At 41.0% G+C, this 20,491-nt stretch overlaps 2 protein-coding genes across 2 annotated transcripts in view; both read right to left on the reverse strand.

The window, feature by feature from the left end:
* The window catches only part of LOC308331277 (CASP8 and FADD-like apoptosis regulator), a 265,394-nt gene that overhangs the window by 124,516 nt on the left and 120,387 nt on the right, over positions 1-20,491 (reverse strand). The window lies entirely within an intron of this gene.
* The window catches only part of b3galt1b (UDP-Gal:betaGlcNAc beta 1,3-galactosyltransferase, polypeptide 1b), a 52,638-nt gene continuing 45,802 nt past the window's right edge, over positions 13,656-20,491 (reverse strand). The window contains exon 2 of the mRNA XM_080785153.1: positions 13,656-15,669. Coding sequence (XP_080641279.1) covers positions 14,439-15,428 — 990 coding nt within the window. The 5' untranslated portion in view covers positions 15,429-15,669 and the 3' untranslated portion in view covers positions 13,656-14,438. The remainder of the gene's footprint in view (positions 15,670-20,491) is intronic.

A 20,491-nucleotide genomic window follows, 5' to 3' on the forward strand; every position in this document is an offset into this window, starting at 1 on the left:
CATTGTTTTTGAATTTTTGAAAAAAATGTTATCCTCATTTTTCATCATTTTTGAACATGGGCTATAGCCCCTACCGTACGGCATACTATAGCACGCCGTTTTTCATCATTTTTGAGGATTTGAAGAAAATTCAAAATTTCAAAAAACATGGGTTATAGCCCATCGTTTTTTGAATTTTTGAAAAAAAAATTATCCTCATTTTTCATCATTTTTGAACATGGGCTATAGCCCCTACCGTACGGCATACTATAGCACGCCGTTTTTCATCATTTTTGAGGATTTGAAGAAAATTCAAAATTTCAAAAAACATGGGTTATAGCCCATCGTTTTTTGAATTTAAAAAAAATTTGTTATCCTCATTTTTCATCATTTTTGAACATGGGCTATAGCCCCTACCGTACGGCATACTATAGCACGCCGTTTTTCATCATTTTTGAGGATTTGAAGAAAATTCAAAATTTCAAAAAACATGGGTTATAGCCCATCGTTTTTTTAATTTTTGAAAAAAATGTTATCCTCATTTTTCATCATTTTTGAACATGGGCTATAGCCCCTACCGTACGGCATACTATAGCACGCCGTTTTTCATCATTTTTGAGGATTTGAAGAAAATTCAAAATTTCAAAAAACATGGGTTATAGCCCATCGTTTTTTGAATTTTTGAAAAAAATGTTATCCTCATTTTTCATCATTTTTGAACATGGGCTATAGCCCCTACCGTACGGCATACTATAGCACGCCGTTTTTCATCATTTTTGAGGATTTGAAGAAAATTCAAATTTTCAAAAAACATGGGTTATAGCCCATCGTTTTTTGAATTTTTGAAAAAATTGTTATCCTCATTTTTCATCATTTTTGAACATGGGCTATAGCCCCTACCGTACGGCATACTATAGCACGCCGTTTTTCATCATTTTTGAGGATTTGAAGAAAATTCAAAATTTAAAAAAACATGGGTTATAGCCCATCGTTTTTTGAATTTTTGAAAAAAATGTTATCCTCATTTTTCATCATTTTTGAACATGGGCTATAGCCCCTACCGTACGGCATACTAGAGCACGCCGTTTTTCATCATTTTTGAGGATTTGAAGAAAATTCAAAATTTCAAAAAACATGGGTTATAGCCCATTGTTTTTGAATTTTTGAAAAAAATGTTATCCTCATTTTTCATCATTTTTGAACATGGGCTATAGCCCCTACCGTACGGCATACTATAGCACGCCGTTTTTCATCATTTTTGAGGATTTGAAGAAAATTCAAAATTTCAAAAAACATGGGTTATAGCCCATCGTTTTTTGAATTTTTGAAAAAAAAATTATCCTCATTTTTCATCATTTTTGAACATGGGCTATAGCCCCTACCGTACGGCATACTATAGCACGCCGTTTTTCATCATTTTTGAGGATTTGAAGAAAATTCAAAATTTCAAAAAACATGGGTTATAGCCCATCGTTTTTTGAATTTAAAAAAAAATTGTTATCCTCATTTTTCATCATTTTTGAACATGGGCTATAGCCCCTACCGTACGGCATACTATAGCACGCCGTTTTTCATCATTTTTGAGGATTTGAAGAAAATTCAAAATTTCAAAAAACATGGGTTATAGCCCATCGTTTTTTTAATTTTTGAAAAAAATGTTATCCTCATTTTTCATCATTTTTGAACATGGGCTATAGCCCCTACCGTACGGCATACTATAGCACGCCGTTTTTCATCATTTTTGAGGATTTGAAGAAAATTCAAAATTTCAAAAAACATGGGTTATAGCCCATCGTTTTTTGAATTTTTGAAAAAAATGTTATCCTCATTTTTCATCATTTTTGAACATGGGCTATAGCCCCTACCGTACGGCATACTATAGCACGCCGTTTTTCATCATTTTTGAGGATTTGAAGAAAATTCAAAATTTCAAAAAACATGGGTTATAGCCCATCGTTTTTTGAATTTTTGAAAAAAATGTTATCCTCATTTTTCATCATTTTTGAACATGGGCTATAGCCCCTACCGTACGGCATACTATAGCACGCCGTTTTTCATCATTTTTGAGGATTTGAAGAAAATTCAAATTTTCAAAAAACATGGGTTATAGCCCATCGTTTTTTGAATTTTTGAAAAAAATGTTATCCTCATTTTTCATCATTTTTGAACATGGGCTATAGCCCCTACCGTACGGCATACTATAGCACGCCGTTTTTCATCATTTTTGAGGATTTGAAGAAAATTCAAAATTTCAAAAAACATGGGTTATAGCCCATTGTTTTTTGAATTAAAAAAAAAAATGTTATCCTCATTTTTCATCATTTTTGAACATGGGCTATAGCCCCTACCGTACGGCATACTATAGCACGCCGTTTTTCATCATTTTTGAGGATTTGAAGAAAATTCAAAATTTCAAAAAACATGGGTTATAGCCCATCGTTTTTTGAATTTTTGAAAAAAATGTTATCCTCATTTTTCATCATTTTTGAACATGGGCTATAGCCCCTACCGTACGGCATACTATATATAGCACGCCGTTTTTCATCATTTTTGAGGATTTGAAGAAAATTCAAAATTTCAAAAAACATGGGTTATAGCCCATCGTTTTTTGAATTTTTGAAAAAAATGTTATCCTCATTTTTCATCATTTTTGAACATGGGCTATAGCCCCTACCGTACGGCATACTATAGCACGCCGTTTTTCATCATTTTTGAGGATTTGAAGAAAATTCAAAATTTCAAAAAACATGGGTTATAGCCCATTGTTTTTGAATTTTTGAAAAAAATGTTATCCTCATTTTTCATCATTTTTGAACATGGGCTATAGCCCCTACCGTACGGCATACTATAGCGCGCCGTTTTTCATCATTTTTGAGGATTTGAAGAAAATTCAAAATTTCAAAAAACATGGGTTATAGCCCATCGTTTTTTGAATTTTTGAAAAAAATGTTATCCTCATTTTTCATCATTTTTGAACATGGGCTATAGCCCCTACCGTACGGCATACTATAGCACGCCGTTTTTCATCATTTTTGAGGATTTGAAGAAAATTCTAAATTTCAAAAAACATGGGTTATAGCCCATCGTTTTTTGTATTTTTGAAAAAAATGTTATCCTCATTTTTCATCATTTTTGAACATGGGCTATAGCTCCTACCGTACGGCATACTATAGCACGCTGTTTTTCATCATTTTTGAGGATTTGAAGAAAATTCAAAATTTCAAAAAACATGGGTTATAGCCCATCGTTTTTTGAATTTTTGAAAAAAATGTTATCCTCATTTTTCATCATTTTTGAACATGGGCTATAGCCCCTACCGTACGGCATTTGTAAGTGTAAGGCTTAATTGGGTTGTCCACTCACAGTTAACAGTCTTTGTATTGAGTTTGTGCTTGAAATGTAGGCCTACTGTAATTCTGCAAACTGTTAATAAATATTTCAATCAATCAATCAATCAAAATTGACATTTCAACTATTGATCAGACGCTGTGCATTGACGACACCTAGTGGTCATTCATTTTAATTGCATGCATGCAGAGAAATCACAACATTGGGTCGTTGCCATGTTTTGCCACGGAAACCAGCGACCTGCCTTGTGTAAGTAAGTAAGTAAATTTTATTTATAAAGCACCTTTCTTAACAATGTTACAAAGTGCTGTACAGTGACACAATAAAATAAATCATAATTAAAACAAGACAGTACAACAAGCAAATAAGAACAACATAATCAAGTCAAATAAAATCAGAAAAATGTTCCCGAAAAAAAAACGTTTTCAGTGGACGAAGCCAGGCTTGATACGAGCAGACGTGGCAACGCGATCGAAACACAGGGGCAATATCCCGTTGGCCGAGAGGTTGGAACTCACGGGCCAATGGGAGCCTGTGTCGTGTAATTTCTCCCTTTACACTGACTATAATTCTATCTATTTGAGACAGAAACGGCTAAGCAATACGGCAGGCTGTAGGCTGTAGTCAAAAGCACCGGACGAATGAAGGCAGGCAGAGAGTGTTCTGAAGTGTAGTGTAGAGTCGATCATTTTATTGCAACCGAGACCAAGACAGAGAGCTTCGCCATTGTCCCTGAGCCTGGAGCTCAGGGACTCCCTCGTACTGAACAGCTGCCGCGGCCAGTTTAAGACTCCCTAAACCTTGCATTTTACAGGACATATATACAGTGTTTTTGCATAGACACAGATATATGGAGGTGGAGACTGAAACTTTACATACCGGTATTCATCAACATATTGCCACTTGGTAAGCAAAGGTCTCTCCTGGATACAATAGAATGCTAAGTTCCCTATCACACCTGGCCAGGCCAAGCTACTTGACTAAGGCCCACGACACCTTGACTTTAAATATCAAAGACAGGCCTCTGCAGACACAGTGACTGCAGATAGTGACAGTTGACTTATTTAGCATGCCCTTAGCACAGTGACCAAATGTGTAAGTCGGACATTTTAACATGGCTTATATATGAATATCATGAAATATAGATACCACACCTGCATGCTTTTGGGCGGCCAATAAGGGCAGGGGTAAAACAGAGAGAATTGTTCCGGATCCTTAACATCAACTAGCACAGAAAAGCTGTGTTGTAGTAACCAGCAGTTAGCTCAGTGTGATGAGTGTCTGTGTTTGTGATCCACAGGTCCAGGGTTCAAATCCCACATTATTCATGTGTCTCTGTGATGCTTTGCTTTGCACACTGACTTTCAGAAGGACAACTTTAAAGCAGCACAGAAATTCCCAATGATTGTGTGCCTCAGTGGACCAACGGATAAGTCAAATGATATCCGTAGTATACCTAGTAGAAGTGTGCCGGTTCGAACCCCGACATACTCAAATCTTTACTGACACTTTGCATTCCACACTAACATCAACTAGCACAGAAAAGCTGTGTTGTAGTAACCAGCAGTTAGCTCAGTGTGATGAGTGGCTGTACTTAGTTGTGATCCACAGGTCCAAGGTTCAAATCCCACATTATTCATGTGTCTCTGTGATGCTTTGCTTTGCACACTGACTTTCTTGAATAAAAAATAAAAACTCAAAAGCACCAGGAGACATCTGCTGAATGCCCCAAGGTGCCTTGGCTCAATGGTGTGGAGCGCTTGACCCAGTTGCCAGCTTCAGACAGTTGGCCGGTTCAAGTCCCATGTCATGACATCAAGGTGCTGGGAAGGACCATCGGGAGACGGTGCTCTCTCCCCCTGTTTCCTGAAAAGTAACGGTTGGGGGTTATGCCGTACGATATAGGCTATAGCCCACCGTCCAAAATGATGAGAAACGAGGATAATTTTTTTTTTCAAAATTTCAAAAAACATGGGCTATAACCCATCGTTTTTTTTTCATTTATTCCGCAATTTCAGCAAATTGCGGAAATGGAAATTGCGGAAATTGCAGAATTGCGGAAATTGCGGAAATTGTAATTGCGGAAATTGCGGAAATGGTAATTGCGGAAATTGCGAAATTGCGGAAATGGAAATTGCGGAAATTGCGGAAATGGAATTTGCGGAAATTGCGGAAATTGCGGAAATTGAGGAAATTGCAAATTGCGGAAATTGGAAATTGCAAATTGCGGAAATTGCAAATTGCGGAAATTGAGGTGGCCCAAAACTTGGTTGGAAAGTCCCTCTTTTATGTCTGGCTTCCAGGCCAGTTGGAAAATGGCACACTGAGAGGTGGTAAGAGTATGTTAAATTGGACATTTTCATGGTAAAAGATTAGCTGGACAGGGTTCTTTCAGATATAAGCCCCAACCGTTACATCTCAGGAAACAGGGGGAGAGAGCACCGTCTCCCGATGGTCCTCCAGCACCTTGATGTCATGACATGGGACTTGAACCGGCCAACTGACTGTAGCAGAGGCAACGGGCCAAGCGCTCCACACCATTACGCCACGGCACCTTTGGGCATTCAGCAGATGTCTCCGGGTGCTTTTGAGTTTTAATTTTTTATTCTAGCCTTGAAAAGTTCAAATTACTGCAGCATTGAGCTGTAGGAGGAACTCCCGATGGTCCTTCAGCACCTTGATGTCATGACATGGGACTTGAACCGGCCAACTGACTGTAGCAGAGGCAACGGGCCAAGCGCTCCACACCATTACACCACGGCACCTTTGGGCATTTAGCAGATGTCTCCGGGTGCTTTTGAGTTTTTATTTTTTATTCTAGCCTTGAAAAGTTCAAATTACTGCAGCATTGAGCTGTAGGAGGAACTCCCGATGGTCCTCCAGCACCTTGATGTCATGACATGGGACTTGAACCGGCCAACTGACTGTAGCAGAGACATCGGGCCAAGCGCTCCACACCATTACGCCACGGCACCTTTGGGCATTCAGCAGATGTCTCCGGGTGCTTTTGAGTTTTAATTTTTGATTCTAGCCTTGAAAAGTTCAAATTACTGCAGCATTGAGCTGTAGGAGGAACTCCCGATGGTCCTCCAGCACCTTGATGTCATGACATGGGACTTGAACCGGCCAACTGACTGTAGCAGAGGCATCGGGCCAAGCGCTCCACACCATTACACCACGGCACCTTTGGGCATTCAGCAGATGTCTCCGGGTGCTTTTGAGTTTTTATTTTTTATTCTAGCCTTGAAAAGTTCAAATTACTGCAGCATTGAGCTGTAGGAGGAACAGGCCTTGAACATGGAATGTCTTTACTGAAACCCTGATGATTAGACCACTGCACCATCAGTCAGACACTCTCAGGCAAAGTCTCCTGGTAATTTTGAAGTGATCTTTTGTTCGTTAGCCTTCAGTTAGTAAAGTTTAAATAACACAGCATCATATTAATCAGATCTTTCTTAGCGCTGTTGAGGTCTTTTGTATGATAGTGTAACAGCCGGGAATCGAACCCTGGTCTCCCACGTGGAAAGCCAACATCTTAACCACTACGACAATTTGAGTTATCCTCATTTCTCATCATTTTGGACCATGGGCTATAGCCCATATCGTACGGCATACTATAGCACGCCGCTTTTCATCGTTTTTGAGGATTTGAAAATAATGAAAATATGAAAAAAACGATGGGTTATAGCCCATGTCTCATTTAACCAGCCTTTTAGAATTTAGATGGACAGTGAAAATGTTCTTCAGGAGACTAGAACCCTGACTAGAACGATATGGGCTATAGCCCATGGTCCAAAATGATGAGAAACGAGGATAAGTTTTTTTTTTCAAAATTTCAAAAAACATGGGCTATAACCCATCGTTTTTTTCATTTTTTCATTTTTTTCAAATCCTCAAAAATGATGAAAAACGGCGTGCTATAGTATGCCGTACGATATGGGCTATAGCCCATGGTCCAAAATGATGAGAAACGAGGATAACTTTTTTTTTCAAAATTTCAAAAAACATGGGCTATAACCCATCGTTTTTTTCATTTTTTTCAAATCCTCAAAAATCATGAAAAACGGCGTGCTATAGTATGCCGTACGATATGGGCTATAGCCCATGGTCCAAAATGATGAGAAACGAGGATAACTTTTTTTTTCAAAATTTCAAAAAACATGGGCTATAACCCATCGTTTTTTTCATATTTTCATTATTTTCAAATCCTCAAAAATGATGAAAAACGGCGTGCTATAGTATGCCGTACGATATGGGCTATAGCCCATGGTCCAAAATGATGAGAAATGGGGATAACTCTAATTGTAGTAGTCGTTAAGATGTTGGCTTTCCACGTGGGAGACCAGGGTTCGATTCCCGGCTGTTACACTATCATACAAAAGAAGACCTCAACAGCGCTAAGAAAGATCTGATTAATATGATGCTGTGTTATTTAAACTTTACTAACTGAAGGCTAACGAACAAAAGATCACTTCAAAATTACCAGGAGACTTTGCCTGAGAGTGTCTGACTGATGGTGCAGTGGTCTAATCATCAGGGTTTCAGTACAGACATTCCATGTTCAAGGCCTGTTCCTCCTACAGCTCAATGCTGCAGTAATTGGAACTTTTCAAGGCTAGAATAAAAAATAGAAACTCAAAAGCACCCGGAGACATCTGCTGAATGCCCAAAGGTGCCGTGGCGTAATGGTGTGGAGCGCTTGGCCCGATGCCTCTGCTACAGTTGGTTGGCCGGTTCAAGTCCCATGTCATGACATCAAGGTGCTGGAGGACCATCGGGAGACGGTGCTCTCTCCCCCTGTTTCCTGAAAAGTAGCATTTGGGGGTTATGTTTGAAAGAACCCTGTCCACCTAAAGTTTTACAGATAAGAATTAGGTCAAACTTTTAAAAATAAATAGCAATGCATTTTGGCCCATCATCTGACAGAATAGTCTGTGACTATATGAATTTGACAATGAAAAACTGCAAATTGCGGAAATTAAAAATTGCGGAAATTGCGGAAATTGCAAATTTGGGAAATTGGAAATTGCAAATTGCGGAAATTGAAAATTGCAAATTGCGGAAATTGCAAATTGCGGAAATTGCAAATTGCGGAAATTGCAAATTTGGGAAATTGGAAATTGCGGAAATTGAGGAAATTGCAAATTGCGGAAATTGGAAATTGCAAATTGCGGAAATTGCTAATTTGGGAAATTGAGGTGGCCCAAAACTTGGTTGGAAAGTCCCTCTTTTATGTCTGGCTTCCAGGCCAGTTGGAAAATGGCACACTGAGAGGTGGTAAGAGTATGTTAAATTGGACATTTTCATGGTAAAAGATTAGCTGGACAGGGTTCTTTCAGATATAAGCCCCAACCGTTACATCTCAGCAAACAGGGGGAGAGAGCACCGTCTCCCGATGGTCCTCCAGCACCTTGATGTCATGACATGGGACTTGAACCGGCCAACTGACTGTAGCAGAGGCAACGGGCCAAGCGCTCCACACCATTACGCCACGGCACCTTTGGGCATTCAGCAGATGTCTCCGGGTGCTTTTGAGTTTTTATTTTTTATTCTAGCCTTGAAAAGTTCAAATTAATGCAGCATTGAGCTGTAGGAGGAACTCCCGATGGTCCTTCAGCACCTTGATGTCATGACATGGGACTTGAACCGGCCAACTGACTGTAGCAGAGGCAACGGGCCAAGCGCTCCACACCATTACACCACGGCACCTTTGGGCATTTAGCAGATGTCTCCGGGTGCTTTTGAGTTTTTATTTTTTATTCTAGCCTTGAAAAGTTCAAATTACTGCAGCATTGAGCTGTAGGAGGAACTCCCGATGGTCCTCCAGCACCTTGATGTCATGACATGAGACTTGAACCGGCCAACTGACTGTAGCAGAGGCATCGGGCCAAGCGCTCCACACCATTACGCCACAGCACCTTTGGGCATTCAGCAGATGTCTCCGGGTGCTTTTGAGTTTTAATTTTTGATTCTAGCCTTGAAAAATTCAAATTACTGCAGCATTGAGCTGTAGGAGGAACTCCCGATGGTCCTCCAGCACCTTGATGTCATGACATGGGACTTGAACCGGCCAACTGACTGTAGCAGAGGCAACGGGCCAAGCGCTCCACACCATTACGCCACGGCACCTTTGGGCATTCAGCAGATGTCTCCGGGTGCTTTTGAGTTTTTATTTTTTATTCTAGCCTTGAAAAGTTCAAATTAATGCAGCATTGAGCTGTAGGAGGAACTCCCGATGGTCCTTCAGCACCTTGATGTCATGACATGGGACTTGAACCGGCCAACTGACTGTAGCAGAGGCAACGGGCCAAGCGCTCCACACCATTACACCACGGCACCTTTGGGCATTTAGCAGATGTCTCCGGGTGCTTTTGAGTTTTTATTTTTTATTCTAGCCTTGAAAAGTTCAAATTACTGCAGCATTGAGCTGTAGGAGGAACTCCCGATGGTCCTCCAGCACCTTGATGTCATGACATGGGACTTGAACCGGCCAACTGACTGTAGCAGAGGCATCGGGCCAAGCGCTCCACACCATTACGCCACAGCACCTTTGGGCATTCAGCAGATGTCTCCGGGTGCTTTTGAGTTTTAATTTTTGATTCTAGCCTTGAAAAATTCAAATTCCTGCAGCATTGAGCTGTAGGAGGAACTCCCGATGGTCCTCCAGCACCTTGATGTCATGACATGGGACTTGAACCGGCCAACTGACTGTAGCAGAGGCATCGGGCCAAGCGCTCCACACCATTACACCACGGCACCTTTGGGCATTCAGCAGATGTCTCCGGGTGCTTTTGAGTTTTTATTTTTTATTCTAGCCTTGAAAAGTTCAAATTACTGCAGCATTGAGCTGTAGGAGGAACAGGCCTTGAACATGGAATGTCTTTACTGAAACCCTGATGATTAGACCACTGCACCATCAGTCAGACACTCTCAGGCAAAGTCTCCTGGTAATTTTGAAGTGATCTTTTGTTCGTTAGCCTTCAGTTAGTAAAGTTTAAATAACACAGCATCATATTAATCAGATCTTTCTTAGCGCTGTTGAGGTCTTTTGTATGATAGTGTAAAAGCCGGGAATCGAACCCTGGTCTCCCACGTGGAAAGCCAACATCTTAACCACTACGACAATTTGAGTTATCCTCATTTCTCATCATTTTGGACCATGGGCTATAGCCCATATCGTACGGCATACTATAGCACGCCGCTTTTCATCGTTTTTGAGGATTTGAAAATAATGAAAATATGAAAAAAACGATGGGTTATAGCCCATGTCTCATTTAACCAGCCTTTTAGAATTTAGATGGACAGTGAAAATGTTCTTCAGGAGACTAGAACCCTGACTAGAACGATATGGGCTATAGCCCATGGTCCAAAATGATGAGAAACGAGGATAAGTTTTTTTTTTTCAAAATTTCAAAAAACATGGGCTATAACCCATCGTTTTTTTCATTTTTTCATTTTTTTCAAATCCTCAAAAATGATGAAAAACGGCGTGCTATAGTATGCCGTACGATATGGGCTATAGCCCATGGTCCAAAATGATGAGAAACGAGGATAACTTTTTTTTTCAAAATTTCAAAAAACATGGGCTATAACCCATCGTTTTTTTCATTTTTTTTCAAATCCTCAAAAATGATGAAAAACGGCGTGCTATAGTATGCCGTACGATATGGGCTGGTCCAAAATGATGAGAAACAAGGATAACTTTTTTTTCAAAATTAAAAAAAACATGGGCTATAACCCATCGTTTTTTTCATTTTTTCATTTTTTTCAAATCCTCAAAATTGATGAAAAACGGCTTTACACACTGATTTCCAGAAGGACAACTTTAAAGCAGCCCAGAAATTCACCATGTTTGTGCGCCTCAATGGCCCAGTGGATAAGTCAAATGATATCCGTAGTATACCTAGTAGAAGTGTGCCGGTTCGAACCCGACTCACTCCTAGTAGGCGGTGATGGTTCAAATCACTGACACCTAGAGTTGGAGTGGCCCAGTGGATAAATCAGATGATATCCATAGAATACCTAGTACAAGTATGCTGGTTCAAATCACCAACACCTAGAGTAGGGGCAGGTAGGAGGAGAGTAGGTTGCAGGTAGGAGGAGAGTAGGGGTCAGGTAGGAGGAGAGTAGGGTTCCGTTAGGAGGAGAGCAGGGTGGTCAGGTAGGAGGAGAGTAGAGGTCAGGCAGGAGGAGAGTATGGGTGAGGTAGGAGGAGAGTAAGGTTCAGGTAGGAGGAGAGCAGGGTGGTCAGGTAGGAGGAGAGTAGGAAGACAGTAGGGGTCAGGTAGGAGGAGAGTAGGAAGACAGTAGGGGTCAGGTAGGAAGAGAGTAGGGGTCAGGTAGGAAGAGAGTAGGAAGGGGAGGGCCAGGCAGGGGGAGAGTAGGAAGGGGAGGGGCCAGGCAGGGAGAGAGTAGGAAGGAGAGGGGTCATGCAGGAGTAGAGTCGGAAGGGGAGGGGTCAGGCAGGAGGATAGTAGGAAGGGGAGGGGCCAGGCAGGAGGAGAGTATGAAGGGGAGGGGCCAGGCAGGGGGATAGTAGGAAGGGGAGGGGCCAGGCATAGGGATAGTAGGAAGGGGAGGGGCCAGGCAGGGATAGAGTAGGAATGGGAGGAGAGTAAGAAGGGGAGGGGCCAGGCAGGAGGAGAGTAGGAAGGGTAGGGGCCAGGCAATACAAGTATGTGTTTTTCCATTTCCGCAATTTCTGCAATTTCAGCAATTTCCATTTCCACCATTTCCGCAATTTCCATTTCCACAATTTCCGCAATTTCCGCAATTTCCATTTCCATTTCCAACTATTAATGGCAGCTGGGTTTCATCATTCAAATAAAATAGAATTCTGTCCGTTTAGCTATAAAATTATGTCAGGGAATAGGGATACACAGTATATGTCTTTCATTTGCATTGCATCCCCCCCCCCCCCAAGCTTTTATTTTCGTTCAAGTAATAGTACAACTCTAACAGTATTACTTATAATAATGTAATTAAAGATAACTTCATTCAGATTTATTTATTTTTATTTCATTTTCCAGATTTTTTTTTCTTCTTTTTTTTTAGATTTTCATTGGTGGGCCAGTCATAATGGTCCTGCGGGCCTGATGTGGCCCGCGGGCCTGAGGTTGAGTATCACTGGGTTAGGCCACCTGTCCTGCCCGAAACGGCTGCACGTTGCCAGAGGTTCAAATCACATTAATCACACGCTATGGGATGGGTCGCATAATAATGCACGAGCGAGAGAGAGAATGAAAGAGAGAATGGTAGATAAATAGACTGTGACATCTATTCAACTTCTAGTAGGTGAGTAAGTTAGCTATTTGAGGAGTGTGGTTCTGTGTAGTCTCACCACAGTCACCAGTCCGTCACCTGAAAGGTTCATGAGCCATTTGTTAATCCAAACAAGTCCAGTAGCTCTAAATTATTTTTTCAGTACTGAAGTAGTGAATTTAACTTGTACTAAATTCTTTATTTTGAGAGGTAAGTTATTGTGTTTTCTATGTACAGTATGTATACTGTATGCCATGTCAGCATATTATCCCTGTTCTCTCTATGTAATCAGCAAATTTCAAATTTCTGCCTAGGAGCAACAAATAAAGAATTGCTATTAAAGTATGCATGGCCTATTTGGTTATTGATTGAACACATGGTTACGTTTTTGCTTGAAATTGGGCTCTTTCTCACAGTATTTATTTGAAATACAGTAATTGGCTAAACATGAGACGAACCTGAGACTAACAAAATTGTACAATTGAGGGAATTGGTGAAAGTAAAAGGCATAGTTTAACCTTTAATACAAGTATGTGTTTTTTAATATAAAAACATACAATAGAACAACAATCCCTTCTGGGATAGATGCTTTCACAGTAAATGTCACAATAGCTTATAATACTATAAACTTAAGAAAACATTTGAAATCAAAACATGGCCATTTAAAGCCATTCACCTTCTAGAAAATATAAAAGTTCCCCCCCATATTTCAACAGCAGTTCTTCAGTAAGTAAGTACTGATATGCAAATACGCATGATAATACATCCACTCTTTAACGGCCTTTGTTACAGTTTGGAAGTACTTGCACAACATGATATTGTAGTTCTATTGATGCCCAGCAATGTTGATGAGCAGAAACAGCTGTTGACATAAACATACATTAAGAACAGTAGCTGGTTTAATGAGAAGCAAGTAGCTGACACCGATAATTACCCTGCCTAGGAAAGTAATCTCAAAATGGAAAATGTATTGCATCTACACAGTAAATGCAAAAACCAGCAAATTCATATGATTGATTCAGTGAAATGTTTCGTGTTTTCTTCTGTTCAACAAAGACGAAATTATGAAATGACGACTGCAAACTAAATGAAATCATGAAAATCACATTTCATTTTGGCGTAAGTTTTTCATTATCATATTGCAGCTTAAGCTACTTCCAGCTTTATTTCCCGACTTCTCAACAGTCCTCGAAAATAGTTTGGGTTGGGAATTTAGCCATGTTCCCACTCAGCCATAACAAATACCTTTATTTATTTTTAGTATGGTTACCTTTAACCAATTAAACCCTATATAGTTTGTTGCACATCAAATAGTGAAAACAGCGGATCTACAAGAGAGCTTTTAGATCTAGTTATTTCTGCAGAATCTTTGCCTATCATTATGACATATGCCCAGGCCAGAATAGAGACGCTAGGGTTCATGTGGTTAAAATGCATATCTCAAATATAATGATTGGTTTACAAATGGACTTGATATGTAGCCCAGATAACAAAATGATCATCAATAAACACACCTTGTTTTTGTTACACAACAAATGAACAAACAGACGAACATGAGAACATGTGCTTTTAGAAGCCTATGCACTCATTAAAGATTATGATTACTATGGAACCAGCAGCACTGATACATAGACAGATGTTCAGCTAAAATGGCTGGCACAAAGCAACCGTCAACTCTGAAATTGTGAAAATGGACCTATAATGGACCCACTTTCACACTCTCAATTTGACATTCAGGATTTTTGCAGTACATGAAACAGAAACTTAGAAAAGCCCTGTAATTCTTACAATATTCTGCCGTGAGCAAAAAGGGTAGAATGGAAAACAGAAGTGTGTGTTCCTCATGCCTCTTAACATCTCAGGTGCTTCTTGCTGGACATGTCATTCCAAATGCGATGCATCTCCTCGGGGGGGATCTGATGGACTGTGATAACGCGCCGGTAGCGGCACAGACTGTAGGCCATTTTCCAGTGATTAAAACCACTGTTCTGATAAGGGTGAATGCCCAGCTTGCGCAGGCACAGTCCCACATACACATCCTCCAGGTGTAGCAGCCTGGTGTGCTGCGAGGTCTTGTAGATCAGCTCCGCCACGTCCGCGGAAAACACGTAGCCCGTGCCCGAGCAGAACGGCGGGTATCTGCTCTCGGGATACAGGTCTCGGGACATGTACCACTTGCTGCGCATGTCCCTGATAGGGCCGCCGTTTATCACGTAGCCCGTGAAGTACCGCCGCCGCGGCTTGGTGGCGGGCTTCAGCAGCTTGTAGATCAGGTTGTCCATGTTGATGAAGATGTCACTGTCCGTCTTCATGACATACTGGGCCTTGGGGCAGAAGGTGGCCACCCAGCGCATCCCCATCATGGTCTTGAGGGTGAGGTTGTGGTAGGAGTCGACAAAGTCCTCCACCACAATGTCGTGGAAGATCTGGCTCTCCTGCTCCACCATGTCGTTGAGGATGCTGTCTGTGTTGCGGCCCAGCAGGAAGACGGTGAGGATGCGCACGTCGCTGTATGTGCTCTCATCGCCCCAGGTCTCACGGATGGCCTGGCGGGCGTCGAACTCCTTGTGCGTGGTGCTGATCAGGATGACGAGGAAGGGCGTGACGGCGTCGCACTTGTGGGGCTCGTTGATGACGAAGTCGAAGACGTGTGGGTTGAGGGGGCGAGTGCGGATGTTGCTGAAGGTGTTGTTTTTGTTGGGTTGTTTCACGGTCTTCCGTATAGGCACGTAAACCTGCCCGACATACGTGGACGTCGGGCGGGATATGCTCAAGTACCACAGCGCACTCGCCCAGCAGACGACTGTCAACAGGTATAAACATGAGACCTTTGAAGGCATTATGCTGCATTTAGGTGAATTTTAATGTGATGGATCTTATAAGGCTCTGCTTCCACTAGCAATCTTTCTCCCAGCGAGGCAGCGTTAAGCTGCTCCAACGTGCAGCTTGACATTAATTGTCAGTAATGGATTGCTTCAGAGAGAAGAGATGCGGTTTTCCTTTTTTTTTAAATGCACAGTAGTTTATGTCTGTATGGGTGTCCAATTCCTCCTGCAAACATTCCAGCTCCTCCATTTAAATCTGTAAGAGAGAGAGAGAGACAGAGAGAGACAGAGAGAGAGAGACATTAATATACAAACATCTTAATACATTCATCAGACAGAAAAACATATCCATTTGTTTGCTTTAAAAAAGAAACTACTGTTAAAAGTACTGTTAAAACTTTAAATTAAATGAGCCCAACAAACACACATATACTTTTTACTCTGGCAGAAGCAGACCTATCCTCACAGTAAGGTATATCATTTGATCGCATACTAATTGACTAGTATATGGATGTCAAAACTGAGTTAAAAATTCTGTAAAGATACTGCAGAGATCAAGCCCCTGTCACAGCACTGAATGGCAGGCTTTTCATCATCATGTTACCAGTCCAGTCACAGGGATGCCAGGCTGTGACATGGCCTGACATCCATGTGACATGGTCTGACAACCCTGTAACAGGGCTGTGACAGGTCGGTATGTATAGTTTCATTATATAGACTAGAGATTCCACTGTTACGTTCTTAGCTCACGCATGTTTCATGAAAACTACTTTTTATGTATGTGATGTATTTCCATGCTTTTTTGTTCTTGCTTAATGTAAGTCGCTCGGGATTAAGAGTGTCTGCTAAATGCCTAAATTGTAAATTGTATCATGGTCAATACCATGTCACTCCAAATAATATGTAAGTATGTCTATAGAGCGTTGCAGTCCCGCCCCCTTTCATGACGCCGCCAGGCCCAGGAAATAATTCCCAATGCATTTTCCCCATTTCTCCATGTGTTGTAACTTGCCGTTTTCTTCTTCTTTCTAATTATTTGTTCAGCCCAATTTTTTTGGTTTGTTGTCATGATTTGTCACGACAAGAGTTGGCTTTGTACGAGGCTTAAAAGGTCTTTAAATAAATACTTTAGTATATAGTATTGATAAATAGCTCAAGATAAGCATGTGCAAGACAACGTGCAGAAAAGTCAAGGGTAGACACATACTACGGTATGTTGTTTTTCATGGTTTTCGACGATTAAACAAAAATTTAAAATCATGTCAAATGACATAGGCTACAATAGTATGTTGTTTTTCATGGTTTTCGACGACATATGTTGTACGTAATATACGTATGTCATTTTAAAATAGTTTTTGATGCTGCTCCAGAGAGTGGATTGTCACATACATCCAGTGGTGGAAAAAGTACTCAATTGTTTTACCTAAGTAAAATGACCAATACTGCAATTTAGACCTACTTCGTTACAAGTAAAAGTACGGAATTGAAAATGTACTTGAGTAAAAGTACAAAAGTATCAGCATAAAAATGTACTTAAAAGTACTAAAAGTAAAAGTATTCATATTGCATAATGTCCCATTTCACAAGTTCAAAATGTGTAGTAAATCTATTGAAAATAGCCGATCTACAAGCTCACAATGCGTCGCATTGTGAGCTTGTAGATGCTTAGTGCTTAGTATGAGGTATAAAGTACAGCAGCCTTGTGTTCCTAAAACAGAAAGATTGGGTATTGGGTAAGACTGACGTTATGTATCTTTCAGGACCTTTCACTGCTTTGTCTCAACCATTTTTCATTTTCTTTATGTTGCCACTACTGTTGGAGCAGCCATAAACTACACAGGTTCATCCCGATGTTCTGGGCATCTTTGTAATGTTAGTTAGTAAAAAAGCAGGTAAAAGAGTAACGTTTGAGGCTGACTGTAGGGTTGGAAATGATAAGCGGCTGGAAATGAGCACAGAGTCAGGAGGTAAAATGCAGCCACACAGTGATTTATTCCCAAAAGAAGGGAAAATGGCATGACACAAGCAGCAAACAGATAGGACATGTTGGTGTGCAGCTCCACCATGCCCTCTCACTGATCTAACACTGAGTGGGTGTGTGCTTCCTGGCAGCCTTTTATAGGCAGCTGAAACAATCAGTGCAGATTGTACCATATTACCGGTCAAACATGCAACACTTCTGAACCCCACATAACACAGATCACAGCCTATCTATCTATATCCCTGCACAGGTAAGTAAATATCAATTATGCCCACTATTGCAAGATAAACCACATATCCCATTATCATTAGCAGCTCCAATGCATAACTCAAACACCCCCTGGCCATTTCACTGTGGTCCAGTCCAGACCAATATGGAGACTCTTTTGTCCGAACACACTGGAACAGACAGAACAGAAGCAGTAAGTATTCAATTACCCATAACACAGTCTCATATTACATATTGTACCTATATTGCCCTGACACATATTGCATTCTTAACTGTATTGCACTTGCCCATCATGACCAAACATCCCTCTGTTTCCCCAGGTGGTACTGTCCAATGCTGAGTGGCCATCCTGCTGGATAGGAAACAACTCCCATGTTCATAATACTTTGAATAAACCAGTTCAACTCATGACTTTTCCTTTGTGTGCAAATACAACTGACTGAAGTGCATACTGTGCAAATATAAATACATCAAACACTGGTACAATATGTGTGCAAAACAAGCATAAATGTGCCAAATATAAGTAACGGAGGACCACTTCGTTACACAGACTAACATCAGTCACTTTTCCATTAACTCTAGTAGAAGCTTGGTGCGGGGAAACCGCAGATGTGTCGTCTCCGCCTACAGGAAATACGTAGGCTGCTACGTGCTATGCTTTAGTTTTTGCTTAAATGTAAGTTGCTCTGGATCAAGAGTGTCTGCTAAATGCCTAAATTGTAAATTGTAGGCTGCGACCATGAGACCCGTTACGGAATCGGTCCATAGTCCATGGTCTTGAGTGATTTTCGTCATTTTTTAAAATCCTCAAAAATGATGAAAAGCGGCATGCTACAGTATGCCGTTCGATATGGGCTATAGCCCATGGTAAAACATTATGAAAAACGAGGATTTGAAAAAAAGACGAAAATCACTCCGAGACAATAGGCTCATGATTTGTCACGATCAGAGTTGGCTTTGTCCGCGGCGTAACCATCTTTAAATAAATACTTTAAGAAAAGCCTATGGGAAAAATGCATTGGGATTCATTTCCTGGGCCACTCGCCGTTCTGAAAGGGGGTGGGACTACGACGCTCTATAGTCCATGGTCTCGAGTGATTTTCATATTTTTTTCAAATCAGGAATTACAGGAATTATGCAAAAATGCAATCATCTACACGTGTCGATATGTGAGTAACAAAACATTGGCAAATTTAGTTAATTGCCTATTGAGAATCGTAGCCTATATTTCCTACTATACTTCTCTGGAAGACGAGCGTCAAATCACAGTGTTGTTAAATGGAGGAAGACTTAAATCCTATATATTGTACGACAAATTACGATAAAATGATCTACAAGCTCGCAGTCACAATCACAACGCATACATTTGTGACACGTTAAGCGTGTGTGTGCATCACCTACTAACACACACATTCACTACACACTTTCTGTACACAACTACACAAGTCTATATAATTGGTTCTCAACATGAGATCTAGGGACCCCCAGAGGTCCATAGACAACTAGAAAAAGTGCCCTTCTGGGCACAGGTCTCCACCAGGAGGATAGGAGTGTATGTGATGTTTGGCTAAATGTTTAGGAGTAATATAATCATGTTTACGTGTGTGTGTGTGTGTGTGTGTGTGTGTGTGTGTGTGTGTGTGTGTGTGTGTGTGTGTGTAACACGCCTTGGCCTGTTGTAGTGCCACCATGAGGCTGATTTGAAAACAAGTGGCATTTCTTCCTCAGCCTAGTGGGAATATGCATGCACAGTTTCACCGCAATCGGACGCTGCGTTGAGGAGTTGTGGTGATTTGTACAAAACGGGTACAAAGCGGGCTACTCCTGAAAAGTTTAGAAGCCAATTGTAGCCAATGAGGGTGAATTATGAGAAATCAAACAACCCCGTCTTGATCACATGACTATGGAGAGCATGTGTACCGATTTGCGTGAAATTTTGAATAATAGAGTAATTTAGAGTAATATTAGAAAATGTGTTTTACATTTTGTTGGCCTCCTGGTGGCGCTATAAAGAGCAGATGTGAAAAATTCCAGGCAAAGGTTTTTCCTTGGCCTCTAGGGAGTTGGCATACAAAGTTATCCACAGATCCGTGCAGTTAGAGGTAAATACACTTTTCGGCCAGTTATAGCGCCACCATGAGGCTGAGTTGAAAATGTTCACGTGGCATTTTTTCCTCTGCCTAGTGGGAATGTGCGTGCACAATTTCTGGGGAATCACACGATGTGTTCATGATTTGCAGCATATTGTTTGAAACTGAGCACTCCTGTGAACTTTGGAAGCCAATCTTAGCCAATCAGGATGGAATCTGAGAAATCTGAAAGACCTGTTTCGTTGAATGGCTCTAGAGTGGTGCTCTAGAGTGGCTCCTGGTGGCGCTATAACAGGCCGTTCTGGAAATTTTGGGGCAGAGGTTCATTATTGGCATCCAGGGAGTGTGTGTGCAAAATTTGGCATTGATTGGGTTAACCCTCTTATGGCCAGCCTAATTAACAGTGGATTGTGCATTCTGCCTGCACTATTCATATGTTTAATTTGTAATTTTAATGCCAATAGAAAAATCTGTGATATACACACTCCATCTTCATTCTCACATGGCAATCCTATAGTATTATACCCAGTCCTGAGGGTGGCGGTAACGTCACCATTATGCCGATTTTGACCAAATAGAGCGAATCTGGTGACGTTACCTTACTTTAAGGAACAACAACATCCGGAAATAGCTTTGGACTGTGCAGCACTATCAGATCCGGGGAAAAAAAAGCTGAACGATCATTGTTTATTTTAATAACTAAGTCAAATTAAGCCCAAAATATTGCATTTTACGCAGCGATGCATGCGTGATCACGCACATGCGTGATCAACCGTACA

This window comes from Protomyctophum bolini, assembly GCF_963924005.1.
Source record: "Protomyctophum bolini genome assembly, chromosome: 16".
NCBI classification, from domain to species: domain Eukaryota; kingdom Metazoa; phylum Chordata; class Actinopteri; order Myctophiformes; family Myctophidae; genus Protomyctophum; species Protomyctophum bolini.